The 16,408-nt window shown below is 45.3% G+C and overlaps 1 protein-coding gene across 2 annotated transcripts in view; it reads left to right on the top strand.

The window, feature by feature from the left end:
- LOC102228839 (fibroblast growth factor 14-like) overlaps window positions 1-13,786 on the top strand; it is a 78,270-nt gene extending 64,484 nt beyond the window's left edge. For both annotated transcript variants that reach the window (XM_023329475.1, XM_005807968.2), the window contains exons 4-5: window positions 11,071-11,269; window positions 11,363-13,786. In XM_023329475.1, the coding sequence (XP_023185243.1) occupies window positions 11,071-11,269; window positions 11,363-11,511 (348 nt within the window). In that variant the 3' untranslated portion in view covers window positions 11,512-13,786. The remainder of the gene's footprint in view (window positions 1-11,070; window positions 11,270-11,362) is intronic.
- The last annotated feature ends 2,622 nt before the right edge of the window (window positions 13,787-16,408 follow it).

Here is a 16,408-nt window from a genome sequence, read left to right as displayed (position 1 = left end):
AATCCCCTGCATCTGTCGATCTCACCTGTATATGGTTCTGGCATGGGCGGTGAAACCTCTCTGAGACGAGCCGAAGCGGGGGGCGCTCGTTCCGGAGCAGCGGAGACGCCAGTCTGAAAGGAGGCGGGTCTGCTGGAACAATTCTTTGGTGCAGGGCTGTGAGAATATCAGATAATTGCTCCAATCGCTGGTTAGTACTTCGTTGTTGATCAACTAGTGCGTTGAGCATGGAATCGTGGCGAGCGATGAGTGCGTGATCCAGACTGGTGTTATGTGGTGGTTCTGCTGGGTCTGACTGGCTAGATGGTTCTGTCATGGTTTGATTTAGCTTGCGGACCCACATGCAGAAACCACACGCTGGATGGAAAAGGTAAGTGATTTATTACAACAGGATAAATTATATTCAGTACTCCGGACTTCGGCAGGAGGGCGAGGGTCACCCGACCAGGTGACCTGAAACGAGAGCTGAATTATAATGGGCTCGGAGTGAGAGAGTGTGGAGGAGGAATCAGGAACTTTCTTACATTAGGCGTGGATCTTTCAGAGCGTGGGGGTGAGGTGCCAAGGGCGGGTGCGAGGCGGAATCGCGGGTGGTTGGAGCGAGATGGGGTCGGTGGAAACGGCGGAGCAGGCAGGCAGGTATTCTCGGCAAGTTCTTGAAAAGAGAAGACAAAAAATTCTTTAAACAAACGAACAGGTCACAGAGAGCTAGTCGCTACGAGTTGCACAACAAAGTCCTAGAAACAAGATCACAGGTGAGGCCAGAGTGACTACCGGTATGCGTTAACCATCTAGCGAAGACTGAAGGGTTCTGCCGCTCCTATATTCCAGCACGCTGATGAGGCAGATCAGCTTCACCTGCGCTGGCTCCACAGACTCCTCACGAAGATCCTTGCTGAAAGAAGATGCGACACTCGCACTCACACTCTCATGCACACGCTCTCACACCGGAACTCTGACAGTTTAACTATACACACTAAAATGATGTTGCTTACATTCTTTATTAGCTTAATGCACAACTGTGATTAAGGCTTTAGTACGTTCCCTACTTCTATAATTATGAAGTATTGCTTATATTTTCCATTCATTTTGCTCAAGAAATTAAATCTCATCAGTCTAACGGTAGACATAACTTCGTTAGAAACATTTTGCTGAACAGGAATAGAGAAAACAACAATCAGCCAAAGCTGATTTACTGAAATAAAAATAATTCACACACCTTGAACTTTTAGCATAACCATACCATACCATACCAACTTTATTTATAAAGCACTTTAAAACAACCACAGCTGATACAAAGTGCTGTACATCAAAACACAACATAACAATAAAAAAAAAACATAAAATAAAAACTTACAGTTTAAAAACAAAAAAAAACAAACATACAATTTAAAACTAGATCCCGCTAGAGTTAAAAGCCAAATAAAATAGATGGGTTTTAAGACGAGCTTTAAAAGTGGACAGTGAAGGGGCCTCCCTGACCTGCAAAGGCAAGTTGTTCCATAATTTGGGGCCCATGACAGAGAAAGCCCTTTCCCCTCTGAGCTTCCTTCTTGATCTCGGTACCTCCAAAAGCAGCTGATCTGCGGACCTAAGAGACCGATAAGGTATGTATGGGTGAAGAAGCTCAGAGAGGTAAGCCGGGGCAAGATTATGTAGTGATTTAAAAACAAACATAAGAATTTTAAAATGAATTCTAAAATATACCGGCAGCCAGTGAAGTGAGGCCAGGACAGGGGTCACGTGTTCCCTCTTTCGAGTTCCTGTCAGCAGTCGTGCAGCAGCATTCTGTACTAGCTGCAGACGTGAGAGCAGCGACTGACTAACTCCCAGATAAAGTGCGTTACAGTAATCCAATCGAGTTGAAATAAAAGCATGGATCACTGTTTCAAAATGCTGCCTGGAAAGAAAAGATTTCACTGACGCCAATCGCCTTAAATGATAAAAGCTGGACTTGTCAGGATCTGTGTTTTCTGTGTTCATTTAGAGTTTTTTGTGTCCTTGAGTCTCTTCGTTGTCCTGTCCTCCCCTTGATTGTTCCCAGGTGTGTCTCGTCTCTGTGATTACCCTCCTGTGTATTTAACTCCACCTGTGTTCCTTGTTCCTCGTCGGGTCCTCGTCAATGTTCGTCTATTCGTTGTCAGTGTGTCCTTGTGCCTGCTGCTCGTTGTTTGGACTGTGCTGTTCGTTGTTGGACTTATTTATCATTAAAAACATCATATTCATCATACCTGGGTCCGCTGCATCTGCCTCACCACTCCACCTCACACCGCTTCATGACAGTAGGACCCGACCAGACCGATCGGTGAGGCTGCTAACATGGACCCAGCATTCAGGAGGTTACCTCCTAAAGGGCAGAGCGGCCCGAGGCGGAGGTCCGGCAGGGAGGACAGGGAGCTGGCTGAAGCCCTCGCCGACCTGCAGCGGGAGCTATTCCGGGGGACAAGACTGGTGTTGGCACCCCCCGGATATGGCCCCCGTCGATACCTCCGTCCGGGAAGCCAGCGACCTGAGCCGCCGGTGGAGCCGGCCCCTCGTCGCTTTCCGGAGCCGCCACCTCCGCTGCCCGCTCGGAGACAGCGACGTGAGCCGCCGGCAGACCCGGCCCCTCGTCGCCTTCCGGAGTTGTCACCTCAGCTGTCTGCCCGGAGACAGCGACGTGAGCCGCCGGTGAACCCGGCCCCTCGTCGCCTTCCGGATCCGTCAACTCCGCTGTCAGCCCGGAGACGGCGACGTGAGCCGCCGGCAGACCCGGCCCCTCGTCGCTTTCCGGAGCCGCCACCTCCACGGTCAGCCCGGAGACAGCGACGTGAGCCGCCGGTGGACCCGGCCCCTCGTCGCCTTCCGGAGCTGTCACCCCCGCGGCCGGTTCCTAGTCTTCGCTGCGGCTCGCCCCCGCGGCCGGTTCCAAGGCTTCGCTGCGGCTCGCCTCCGCGGCCGGTTCCAAGGCTTCGCTGCGGCTCGCCTCCGCGGCCGGTTCCAAGGCTTCGCTGCGGCTCGCCTCCGCGGCCGGTTCCAAGGCTTCGCTGCGGCTCGCCTCCGCGGCCGGTTCCAAGGCTTCGCTCCGGCGCACCCGAGGCCGAGTCAGCCGGCGTTCCTGCCGGCGCACCCGAGGCCGAGTCAGCCGGCGTTCCTGCCGGCGCACCCGAGGCCGAGTCAGCCGGCGTTCCTGCCGGCGCACCCGAGGCCGAGTCAGCCGGCGTTCCTGCCGGCGCACCCGAGGCCGAGTCAGCCGGCGTTCCTGCCGGCGCACCCGAGGCCGAATCAGCCGGCGTTCCAGCCGGCGCACCTGAGACCGAGACTCCCTGTGTTCCTACCGAGACTCCCTGCGTTCCTCCAGAGACCCTGACCTCCAGCGTTCCTCCAGAGACCCTGACCTCCAGCGTTCCTCCAGAGACCCTGACCTCCAGCGTTCCTCCAGAGACCCTGACCTCCAGCGTTCCTCCAGAGACCCTGACCTCCAGCGTTCCTCCAGAGACCCTGACCCCCAGCGTTCCTCCCGAGACCGAGACCCCCAGCGTTCCTCCCGAGACCGAGACCCCCAGCGTTCCTCCCGAGACCGAGACCCCCAGCGTTCCTCCCGAGACCGAGACCCCCAGCGTTCCTCCCGAGACCGAGACCCCCAGCGTTCCTCCCGAGACCGAGACCCCCAGCGTTCCACCCGAGACCGAGACCCCCAGCGTTCCGACCGAGACCCCTTGTGCTCCGACCGAGACCCTGCCTCGGGGGGCTCGTCGTCGACGTCTGTGGGCGGCCCCCGGGACTCATTGCCACCTCCAGCGCCGCGGACGGCCGCCGGACCGCCTCCGTGGTTCCCGCCTCCAGCGCCGCGGACGGCCGCCGGACCGCCTCCGTGGTTCCCGCCTCCGGGGTTCCCGTCTCCGTGGTTCCCGCCTCCAGCGCCGCGGACGGCCGCCGGACCGCCTCCGTGGTTCCCGCCTCCAGCGCCGCGGACGGCCGCCGGACCGCCTCCGTGGTTCCCGCCTCCAGCGCCGCGGACGGCCGCCGGACCGCCTCCGTGGTTCCCGCCTCCAGCGCCGCGGACGGGCCGCCGGACCGCCTCCGTGGTTCCCGCCTCCAGCGCCGCGGACGGGCCGCCGGACCGCCTCCGTGGTTCCCGCCTCCAGCGCCGCGGACGGGCCGCCGGACCGCCTCCGTGGTTCCCGCCGCCGCGGACGACCGCCGGACCACCTCCGTGGTTCCTGCCTCCTTTGCCTCCGCCCACCCTGTGGGTAGTTTTTTGTTTGTTTTTGGACTCTTGGCCCCTCTTGTGTTTCCGCCCACGATGGTGGGTTGTTTTTTGTTTTTCTGGACTCTGGCCCCCCGTCCAGCGCCCCTCCGCCCACCCTTGTTGTGTTTTTGTTTTTTCTGGACTCTGGCCCCCCATCCGGCGCCCCTCCGCCCACCCTTGTTGTGGTTTTTTTTTTGGGGGCGTCTGGTAGCCGCCCTTGAGGGGGGGGTACTGTCAGGATCTGTGTTTTCTGTGTTCATTTAGAGTTTTTTGTGTCCTTGAGTCTCTTCGTTGTCCTGTCCTCCCCTTGATTGTTCCCAGGTGTGTCTCGTCTCTGTGATTACCCTCCTGTGTATTTAACTCCACCTGTGTTCCTTGTTCCTCGTCGGGTCCTCGTCAATGTTCGTCTATTCGTTGTCAGTGTGTCCTTGTGCCTGCTGCTCGTTGTTTGGACTGTGCTGTTCGTTGTTGGACTTATTTATCATTAAAAACATCATATTCATCATACCTGGGTCCGCTGCATCTGCCTCACCACTCCACCTCACACCGCTTCATGACAGGACTTAACCACAGCTCTGATTTGGCTATCCAATTTAAAATCACTGTCCACCTTAAAACCAAGATCTGTAATAACAGGTTTAAAATAAACCTCCAAGGGTCCCAGGTCAACAGAGGAGGATTCACAGGAGCCACTGGGTCCAAACACCATCACCTCTGTTTTGTTTTCATTAAAATTTAAAAAGTTCAAGGCCAACCAAGCTTTAATATCACCTAGACATGCCAGGAGATGTTTGATAGAATGTACATCCTTTTGCTTCAGGGGCAAATAAATCTGACAATCATCAGCGTAACAATGAAACGAAATCCCATGTTTCCTGAGGACAGAACCCAGAGGCAGTAAATAAAGAGAGAAAAGCAGTGGGCCCAGAATGGAGCCCTGTGGGACGCCATAAGGCATTGAAGCAGTAGATGATTCAGAGTCACCAATCTTGACCGAGATTGTTCTCTCCTCCAGGTAAGACCTGAACCATTTAAGAACAGTGCCACCAATACCTACAACGTGGTATAATCGTGATATTAAAATGTCGTGGTCTACTGTATCAAAGGCAGCAGTTAGGTCAAGTAAAATCAGAACAACATGGTTACCAGAATCACATGAAAGAAGGATGTCATTAAAAACTCTTATTAAAGCAGATTCTGTGCTATGAAGAGTTTTAAAACCTGACTGGAAAACCTCCAGAATGCCATTGTAATCTAAAAACTGTTTCAGCTGACAGTACACAAGTTTTTCTAAAACCTTAGAAAGAAAAGGCAGCTTCGAAATAGGCCGATAATTAGCCAGAACAGTTTGATCAAGGCCAGGTTTTTTAAGCAGTGGTTGCACTACTGCATGTTTAAAACTAGCAGGGACCACACCTGATGACAGACTGCTATTTATAATTGCAAGAACAGGCTGCCCTATGCTAGATAAGATATCTTTAAAAAATCGTGGAGGGACAGGATCACGAGGGGAGCCTGATGGCTTAATATGGCCAACCGCGTCCTCTAAAAGTGCGACAGTCACAGGCACAAACTGATCGAAAGCAGCCGAGCGAGGGACCAAAACAGAGGGGTCAGAGTCAGGAGCTGTGATAAGAGCCCTGGTACTACCAACCTTTTCAATAAAAAAATGCAGAAAATCATCACACACATCAGGAGAAGCTTCCAAACAGGCATTCTGTGGAATATTAAGCAGAGAGTCAATGGTGTTAAATAAAACACGTTGGTTATGGCAGTTTGAGAGGATAATATTTGCCAAATATTCCCTTTTTGCCTCTTTAACCGTGCTCTGGTAGAGACGCCAACAGTCTTTTAAAATCTGAAAAGTAATCTGCAATTTATCCTTTTTCCACCTGCGTTCAGCACGACGACATTCCTTCCTTGCAGCACGAGTTCTGTCATTAAACCAAGGCTCAGGTTTAATCCTTGGCTGCCTGGTTTTTAATGGAGCAACCGAGTCCATGATGGTTTGGGAGGAAGAGTAGAACCAGGACCAGAGCTCTTCTGTATCAGAGTGGAGAAAGTCAGATGATCCACAAAGCTGAAGAAAGGCAGTAGAGAACTGAGTGGCAGTGGAAGGGTTAATAATCCGACAGCGCCGAGCAGCAGCGCGAGTTTTAACTGCAATTGGTGTCAAACTGACATTGAATAAAACAGGCAGGTGATCCGAGAACACGGAGTCACAGATTTCCAGGTTAGTCACAGGCAGACCACAGGAAATGACCAGGTCCAGTGTGTGTCCGTGCTCATGTGTTGGGCTGGATACAGCCTGCACCAAATTAAAAGAGTCCAGAAGGCTTAAAAAGTCCTTCACCAGAGGTTTATCAGGACAACACACGTGTATATTGAAGTCTCCAACAATAAGAACATGTTCATAGTTAGTTATAATCCCAGATAAAAAGTCAGAGAAATCGTTTATAAAATCCTTATTATATTTGGGGGGCCGGTAGACGACAGCACAGAAAACTGGGTTTACGTGTCTCATCTCAAATGCCGTAAACTCAAAGCTGGGGAAAGACGTCTGTAGAAAACACTGCTTACATCTGTAGTCCTGTTTGTAAACAGTCGCTGTGCCTCCCCCTCTTCCCGAAGCCCGTGGTGAATTAAAATAAGAACAGTCCGCTGGTAAAAGCTCAGATAGAGCACTGGACTCACCAACACTCAACCACGTCTCAGTCACGCACAGGAAATCCAGGTCTTGGTGACTAAAAAAGTCCCGAAGAATAAAAGTTTTATTCCCAAGCGATCTGGCGTTTACCAGACCAATCCTGACAGGAACTGGATCATGGGCTTCGACAAGCCGGGAAACCCGACACAGCGGTCTCAGGTTTTGGAGACACTGTCGGCGCATGTTGAGCCGGGAAAGGCAAGGGCGGCGGTGCAGTGGGGCCTCAACGCCGACCACGGGCACCAAGCAGACATCAACGGGATCCAAGAAACGCCGAGGCACCCGAGAGCCTAAAAATGATCCATACGATGATCGGGTAAAAGGAGAGCAGTGCGTCAGATAAAATTTCAGCTTCACCAGCCGGCCGCTTCGTCTACCACGACGACGTCTCCTCCGTGGAAGCAGCGCAGGAACCCGGAACAGGTGACTCGGAATCTCCGACAAAAGCGGGGGCAGGGATTGTTGGCCAGCAACATCAAATAACATCATATCCTGGACCAAAGGTTGGAGGTCTAGTAGTGTGTTGCGATCATACACCAGCAGAGACTCAGTTTCGTAAATGACACAGGTCAGAAACAGTACCAACATGATCAAACGAGAGAATGACATCACATTACAACCACAAAGTCAAGGTTAGGGTTAAAGTTAGGGTAACTAACCCTAACATTAAACAAGGTAGGATAATCTATTCTTATTCATTTGTAACTCGGGTCAAATTACAAAAAGATTACTAAAAATAAAAGCAACTTTATTATTCTTTGTTGTCTTGTGAATGCAAATTGACTGGAACATTCTCGCATTCGAACCGTCGTACCGCTTTGCATCCAGTCGCCAAGTTGTGTTATTAGTAACCTCCACGCTCTGTGCCAAAACTTGAGATTGCTTTTTCCTTCTTGTGTATGAATTCTTTATTTTTAGGCCCTTAATTGACGAGGCACGAAGCGCCGTCTGCATTGATTTAGAGGGTTTTGGCGCACGTTATCAAACATGCTAATGGGATCTTCTGGCTGATCATGGCTGGTGTGCATGCATGTTAGAGACTGCAATTCAAAAGATAACGACGTCCACGCGTGTGCGCACCACATCGCCTTAGAGAAAAAAAAAGAGTGATGAGGGAAATACAAAGATAAGAGCAGGCAGGCAGGGAGGGAGGGAGAGAATCCCCTGCTGTTTTTCCAATCAGGAGGCGTCGTCCTCCTCACTTGGTGATTTATTCTCTCTCCCCCTCTCCTTCACGTCCCAATTTCCACCCTTTTCCCCTCCCTCTCCCTCCACACACACACCCGCCCTCCATTTCTTTCATTCATTTCTGCCTGTCTCCTTTCTGTGGGCAGCTTGTGAACAGAGCTATTTAGAAACGACGACAGAAACGCATTCGGGCAGACGCGTCTGTGAGAATGACTCACCTGTAACGCCGGGAGGTTTTCATCCCGGCTCATTCTTACAGTTCACTTATTCTTTTCTGAGTACACTTCGGAGGAGTTGTCGCTGCCTCCGACATCACATTTCTTTTATTCTAAAAGCGCTATTAAATGATGCATGACCTAACTGACCAGCAATAATACGTTTCTGGCACTGCTTCGTGCCCATCAGCAAAGACCATTCTTCTTAAGCAAATGAATAATGAATCCGGGGTTGCAGGTCAGGACTAAATACATTTATAATTAGGTTATTCAATCCGCAAATGAAAAATAGCAAGCAGTTCAGGGTGCAACCGCTCTGTTGATATGAATCAAAATCATTTGTTTACATGACGGAGGTTTTATTCAGTCATTATCACCTGTCTTGTGTTTTGCTGCCAAGCAGTGGTTTAGTCACATTGCATACCCCTCCGCTCATTCCCCAGAGCCACAAGTGTGTGTCTGATCCGCCTGGAGCCGCCTATACCTTTAATAACCGTGTCACTCCTCTGTTAGCGTGAGTGGATGTGGTAGAGCATGAGACGTGGCACATTATTGCTCTGTTAGATTACCAATGCGAGTGTTTATGCATTTGTGTTTATCTCGGAGGCCTCCCCGTAGACGCACACCCGCTGACCCCTCCCTCTTGGCGCTGGTTGGTTGCCACAGCTACAGTGTCGCCTCTCTTCCTCATGTTGCTATGAGACTCGGACCGACAGACCTGAGCTGAATGACAATGCGTCTGTGGATCTGGCAAGAGGCCTACAGGAACCAATAAGAGACGGTGCAGAGATGAACACTTCCCAGTCTGGGACCACGGGAGTGATTGTTTGGGTTGCCAGGAGCCGTCTCGTTATGTTAGTTCTTTTGTTGCAGCATTAAATAATTATTACAAATTTTAAATCAAACCAAAGTGTTGCTTAGGATATTTTGACAAACCAAACCAAAAACCTTAATGCCAATAAATTTGCTAGAGCTAAATGAAGTTTAGTATAGAGATCAGCGTGACTGAGTTTCATCCTGAAATACAATCTTACATAATTTAGCAATATAACCAAATGAAACACTTGTAAAAGTTTGCTCGTGATCTAAAAAAACAAAAATCCTCAAAATGTTGAACTGTTGTAAGGTATTCCTCAATCATCAAAGTTTTTCATATGTGTTTTCGCCACAGAGTTTCCACCTTTCTTTAGTTTGTATGCCTCAGTCTGTAACTCATGCCTAATTCTTTTCTTTCTTTTCGTTGTAAAGAACTTGTGTGGACATATTGTATATTTCATGAATGTTTTACTCACTAAGACGTTAAAGCTCAGAGAGTGTGTGTATGATCTGTGTATGAGCTACGGTGTGAGTATGGTTTAACCACAAAAAAGAAAATCTGGGTTAATTGTATTGTTGTTACATTGACATATTTTCCAAATATTGTACCCCTCTAATACATATTTAACTGTTTGATTATTTCGTAAATAGTGTAGCTTATTTTTACGTAGCAGTTGACTAATCTTACAATGGAACAAAGCTAATTCTCAAGATAATATATTTTTTTGTTTATAAAAAAGTTTAGTTGTCTCACTATTTTGAGAAGATTAAGCTGATATTGTTGAAATTACTATCTGTATTTTTCTATTTTGACCAAACAAGCTTATTTTCCTCATAACTAGAAATTAAAAATTATTTGCAGAAGTACGAAGAAGTAAGCGATATCCCAAAACAGAGAAGCAAAAGAAGGACATGCATTACAAAAATAGATTTGGTACCAAAATAACTTTTACTTTTCTTCTGTTGATCTAGAAATTAAAAAATAGATATCAATATATTTTTTAGACGGACTATGTTGAGAAACAAACTCGTGCTGATTTTCATTCTGAAAATCTAGATCCACTCACAGCTGCTTCGTTTCTGACCTTATCAAAGGGAGACGATGCTATCTCAGACGGCCTGCTCGTGGCTGCAGGGACAGTCGGTAGCACTGGCAGACAGGATTTTTCCCCTCGTTAGAATAACACCATGTCCCAGCACTGAAACACGCTCCACGGAAGAGAGTTTTGACACCTAGCAGCTGAGCAGATGTGGGTGGGTAGGATGAGCTGTTTTGAGCTCTGTGTCACAGGAATCAGTCTGCTTGCTGCTTTTTTTGTTTTTTATTCACCTGGTTTGTAGATGTTGAAGGAAAAAAAGAAGGTGGTGCTTTTTGTTCATATGAATACGGTGAACAAAGATCCGTTTAATTCTCAAAAATCCTACAACCAATAGGTGCTAATAGGAAGAAGCTGACTTTCCAACAAGACGACAACCCAATCTCAGCTGCAATTGTTTTGATATTATATAGACAACATTTCACACATAATACTGAATACAAATGGGGTTTATTGTAAACTATAATAATGTAAACTAGAACTGGTCAATTTATTGATTTATCAAATTTTTGTCTTTTGAAAATTAAATTTTTAGAAATTTTTTTTCCCCCCCAATTCACTCCTTAAATTTCTAAGGTTGAGTTATGTCAGCACACCCAAGGCAGCCATCTTGTTTGACAAGTTTACAGTTTATGTTTAGTTGGACTTTGAATTCAACACTGATGAAATATGAGCCAGCCTAAGATTATTTCTTTTTTGTTGCAAAAATAGTCATAAAGTTGCAAGAATACAGTCATGTGACAGTAAAGTTCAAGTAATACGAGTATAAAGTCTTACAGGAAAAGCAGTTAAACAATCCGATCTCTGTCTCCTCAGGAACTGTTTACACCTGAATGCAAGTTTAAAGAGTCGGTGTTTGAGAACTACTACGTGATCTACAGCTCCATGCTGTACAGACAGAAGGAGTCGGGCCGGGCGTGGTTTCTGGGCCTCAACAAAGAGGGACAGATCATGAAAGGCAACAGGGTGAAAAAGACTAAACCAGCTGCACACTTCCTGCCTAAGCCCATAGAAGGTAAAAAAAAAATCAACTTGTGTTTTTACTTGTTTTCTTATCAAATCTGATGTTCTAAATCAAATTTCCCCTTCTTCTTCCTGTCTTTAATAGTTGCGATGTACCGTGAGCCGTCATTGCACGATGTAGGAGAGGCGGTGCCTAAACTCGCAGGGGGCCCGCCTTCTAAAAGCACAACCTGCGATCCCGTGGTCATGAATGGCGGCAAACCAGTCAGCAAACCCAGTAAGGAGGAGACATAACCCCACCTCTCATTTTTAGCCTCCCTGCCTGCCTGGCTGGCCGACTGACTGGACGCCAGGAACCACCACAGACTTGCCCTGCTGCTGCGCTCTCAAAAAACAGACAAAAAAAAAAGAAAAACACGCAAGAAAAGGTAACAAACAAACAGCTATAAGCTATGACTGGACAGCGACAGGGGCTGGACGTCCTGCCTCACCTCAGCCAACTGGACACTGGTGTGGGGCGGCACCAGGGGGACAGCGCTCCTGTTAAAAAGGCTGCTGAACTGGGTGAACTGGGACAGTGGCGTACGATCTCAGTTAAAGGACAAAAAAAAAAAAGTCCGTGGTCACTTATTTATTTATTTACTTATTCATTTATCAAGGCTCCTGCTTTCCTCTGCTGATAGTTTTCTGTTGCTTGCTTGCTCCAGGCCGCAGACACACATCCACACAAACTCCACTCCACTCCAAATCGACCGCTTGGATTCGATCTTTAAATACATTAAAAGCATCAGCAAACAAAGGAGAAAGACCGTTTTAAATACCAAACAGTGATGATTCAGGGGAAAGCTTAGTCATCAATCACTTAGGATTTGGAACAGGATGTTCTGTACTTAAACTACATCAAAAAGCATCAAGAAGCAGCACATTGCATATGGTGAACTTGCCATTCACCATCTCCCTTACTACACGTCTCATCAAGAAGACACGAAACTAGTTCAGAGTAGACAAAACAAGTCTTCGCATGAAGATGATTTATAATGAATTCCCAATTTGTAGCAGCAAGGTGTGTATCTGAAGTTTGCAGGTGCTGCAGCACCTTGGTAGCAGTCTGTGTTTACATAGGGTAGCAGATTTAGATTAACATGATCAAACGGTGTCCTTGGCCAGGAGGACTTTTGTAGACTTTTTCCTTTACTTGTTGCCTTCCCAAGTACTTGAAAACAAAAGAAGAAACAGGGTATTTGAACGTGGAAAGAGCCTGTGTTACTGGGACCACTATTATCCAGGTTGATAGTCCAGGATTTTTAGAGTTTAACTATATGACGTTGAAATGAATTTAAAGGTCCTAAAGTGTTATCAGCTGATACCCATGAAGTAGCATTTATAAGACGTTCTCCGACTGTTACTACTGATTCAGTTTTTACTTGTAGATTCTTAAAACTGAGCTTACGTTCTGCTTTTAGCAGTTTTCAGATTGTTTCGACTTGTTTGTCCTGTCGTCGCTTTGCCATTTTGTACCTCCGTTTCATACCGACCTCTTCCCGTATCAAAATAGTTGTCATATATTATGAATCCCTTTGGCCTGCTTTAATCCTCACATTTAGTTTGCTATTTACAATTAAAACCTCACAAATTAAAATTAAGAAGGTTTTTTTTTTTTTAAAAAAAATACATTATTCTTTAGCTATGTCCCTGTATTCATCTAAAATTAGTGAAAAGACTTTTCAGATTTTTCCTGTCATATTTATAGTGCAAAAAATCTTATTAAATTTGGAAACCGATGAAATGTTTCAATTTGTGATTATGATTTTAGAAAAATCTATTATTTGGGATTGGCTAAAAACTCTTTACAGTAAAAGAAAAACCACCACTTTAAACAACAACAATAAAAAAACATTTTAAATGATTTTGAGTCCTGAATTAAAAAATAATAAATTATTCATTTATGCTTCTGAAATCATCTGCAGTTTATGTGACTTCACTCTTCAGATATTTAACCTTCAGTTCAGGGTTAAACATAAGTCAAAAACTGCTGAATTATTGTAATTGAATCCTACTTTATTCATTGACTTCTTTACACATTCATATTAATAGAAAAAGCAATATTAAATCTTAAGTTCTATTTTTATTCAATTATGCATCATAATCATCTATAATTGGTGTTTTTTCAAGCAGAGGAGTTGAAAAATTAGCTTTTTTTCAATTCTTACAAATATTATCTCACAAAAATGCCCAGAAGACGAGATTCAAAATGTGTAAAAGGTGGTAAAAATGTTGGTTGTCAGGTGTAGTATGAAACATGGTAGGAAATGGTGAAGGGACGAGCTGACCTCGAGCCTTTAGATGAGACTGTGAATGAAAAGGAAAACAGCTGTGGAGCACAAGACACTTTTTTTGGATTTTCCCTCGTTTCTTTTTAAGTTGTATCCTTTGAAGAAGGTTGAAGACAAACTCCGTCTACAGGACTTAGTGCTTCTGATGGGGTTGAAGTAGTTTGATTACACTATTTATATCTTATTTTGAAAAGCAAAAAAAAAAAAAGACATGGAGCAGAAGTGCCACATTGAAATATACATTTGAATTTCTGAATTACCTGCCAAAATGAGGGGCTTCAACATCACAAACAGGGATTTTTATTTCAGAAAGTCCCCCAGTGTTTACTCTCTTGCCTATTTACTCAGTTTTACTCAACTCCATTTTTCATGTTTCACTTGCTTTGATGTCAAATAATTATGTCTGTTCCTGAATTACTGCAACCCCCCTTTTCTCAATTACTGATAACTCCTCCTAACACTTAAAACAGTAGGTGCCTTTTTCAGCTGCAGTCTGGCCGTCACCGATCCACACAACTGTAAAACCAGACAAAAATGATTTATTTCTAAACTCGACCAATTGAAACTGTTTATTAGTACTTCTTTTTCATCGTATGTATAATTTTGATCCACAGTGGCTTAAAGAAAAGCAGAAGTTCCCACATGTAGTTTTAGGCCTGGCATGGATGTACAGTACAATCCAAGGTTTTTCTCCAACTCTAATCTTTCCGCCTCCATTACAAATTGGCTATAAACCCGCCTGCACATTTATTGATGAAATCTCAAACTTATAAGCGACTTAAATGTTTTTACTGATCACAAACCGAAATAATCGCACACCGTTAGACGGGCCAATATGAGCTCTTGTGGTGGCTTTTTTTTTTAGACTCAAAATACCGCCATATCAGGATTCACAAGTAAATTTGAAGTGTAAAACAGTCTTATGTGTATTTATGTCAGGTATTTGTATTGCTGCAACAATGCCAAACTGCAGTCATTTTTACTTGAGATGCACTGAGAAAGTGCCTGGTGACCAGAATTGGTCATAAACAAATGGAGGTTCATTTATTTTGTGAACCGGCAATGACTCTTCTGTGTGGAAGATGTTGCTAGAGGTAGAAGCTTCAAGCTTGGGTCCTTTCAGTAGCTGTGATTCCATTAACCTTAAAATTACTTATTCAGTAAAAAAGTATTTTTGCTAAAAGACTAGCTGATCAAAATGTCAATCATTTCATATTGAAAAATCATCAGACGGACCAAAATACTCAAATTCTCAAGTAAGAGTAACAGCTTAGTACAAATATTCCTAAAAGTAATTTTTTTCCAAAACGTTATTCAAGTAAATAGAACTAGTTACTACCTAAATCTGTAAATTGGTCTATTACAGTGTAATGCAAAGTGTAATTTCATAACTTTAAGAATACAACTATTACATTTCAATCATTCATTTAAATAAAAATAAAATGTAAGTGAAGTAAAAGTGTAGAAGCCTTCTTTCAGGGGAAACAACTGATCATTCTTGCACTTTCTCTGGCATCTCTCTAAAAGGACTTGGCATCCTTTACCTTAATTTTTTAAACCGGGCCTTCCTCAGTGACACCAGTAGTTAATTAATTGTCCTGAAATCCCCAAAGTAACACTTGAGTTTGTGAGAAAAATCCTAAAGTCACCCTCTCACTGTGAAAGCCAGTTTGTTCTGGGACTTTTCTGTTTCCTCGTATTTCTTCGACCACAAGACTAGATGCCAGTCGCTTCCTCCTCCAGATATCCCAGGAGGAGATACTGTCATACTGTGATCCCACTTTGAGATTAATGGCAGGCGCATATTAATGCATTCAGGATCTGCTTATTAAAGCAATTAAAACAGACACTGTGTATCCCTTCTCACTTTGAATCCCAATTTTGGACCAAAATAACCCCTTTTGCATTTTAATCAGATGATTGAAACACTGTCCTGTTTGCGGAAGATTAATGACTTTCGTCGACGTTGCCACAACTACAAAGCGGCAACAGGACAAAGCAGCCTCCCTGCAGAAATCAAGGCTGCTGTGATTCATTCGCACATCAAACGAGCAGCGGCGTCTCAAGCCTTGGCAACAGGTCTGCATCTGTTCAGCAGGTGAAACGGCGCGCGTGGACGTTGTTTATCCGAGCCGGACGTAGCCGGGTGCTACAGACCTCACAGTGTTTCCAATTGACATTTCAAAGATTCGGTTCTCACGTACACCACGTAATTTCTCTCCTTCGCTGAACTCATTAGCTGCTTCTCGCATTCATGCACAAATATGTGGTCGAGCAGCACATCTTATTACATGAGCCATCATTCGGACGGATGCGGTCACGGAGGTGTTGTCTTTTCGCCTTTAAATGGGGGGGCTTAAAGAAAAATAAACCAGTTTCTGTGCTAATGTGTAAAGACAATATAAAAGGAGAGGAAAATGAAAAGAAACGGCAAAGCGAGTGACTCTCATTAACTAAGCTTTGGTCAAGCTGTGGATCCTTAATTTCTCTACCCTCAAAGTTTGTCTTTAGCTTTGTTCTGTCTAATGTTATATGGAATAATATTAATGAGGAACAAGTCTGGTGCTGTGCTCGTCTCATGTCAAATAAATGTGGATGTAACATTTATTTATTAACTGTTGTGTCACAGTTGGGGGCAAAAAAAAAGCTAAAATAATCCCTGACAATCACATACAGTGGCTTGGAAAAACTATTTATACCCCTCAAATGTTTCCACATCTTGTCACGCAAAGATTTCAAAACATTTTATCAGTTAAAGTGAGTTCATTCAATGCAGCTTTATTGGGTTCTTGCATAAAAAACCCAATAAAATGATCAAATTCGTCTTGACAGAATGTGAAAAAGTTTCAGAGGTTCAA

The sequence above is a fragment of the Xiphophorus maculatus genome, chromosome 24 (genome assembly GCF_002775205.1).
Source record: "Xiphophorus maculatus strain JP 163 A chromosome 24, X_maculatus-5.0-male, whole genome shotgun sequence".
In the NCBI taxonomy this organism is placed as follows: domain Eukaryota; kingdom Metazoa; phylum Chordata; class Actinopteri; order Cyprinodontiformes; family Poeciliidae; genus Xiphophorus; species Xiphophorus maculatus.
Note: the sequence above shows the minus strand (reverse complement) of the source record. Positions and strands in the feature narration are given on the sequence as shown.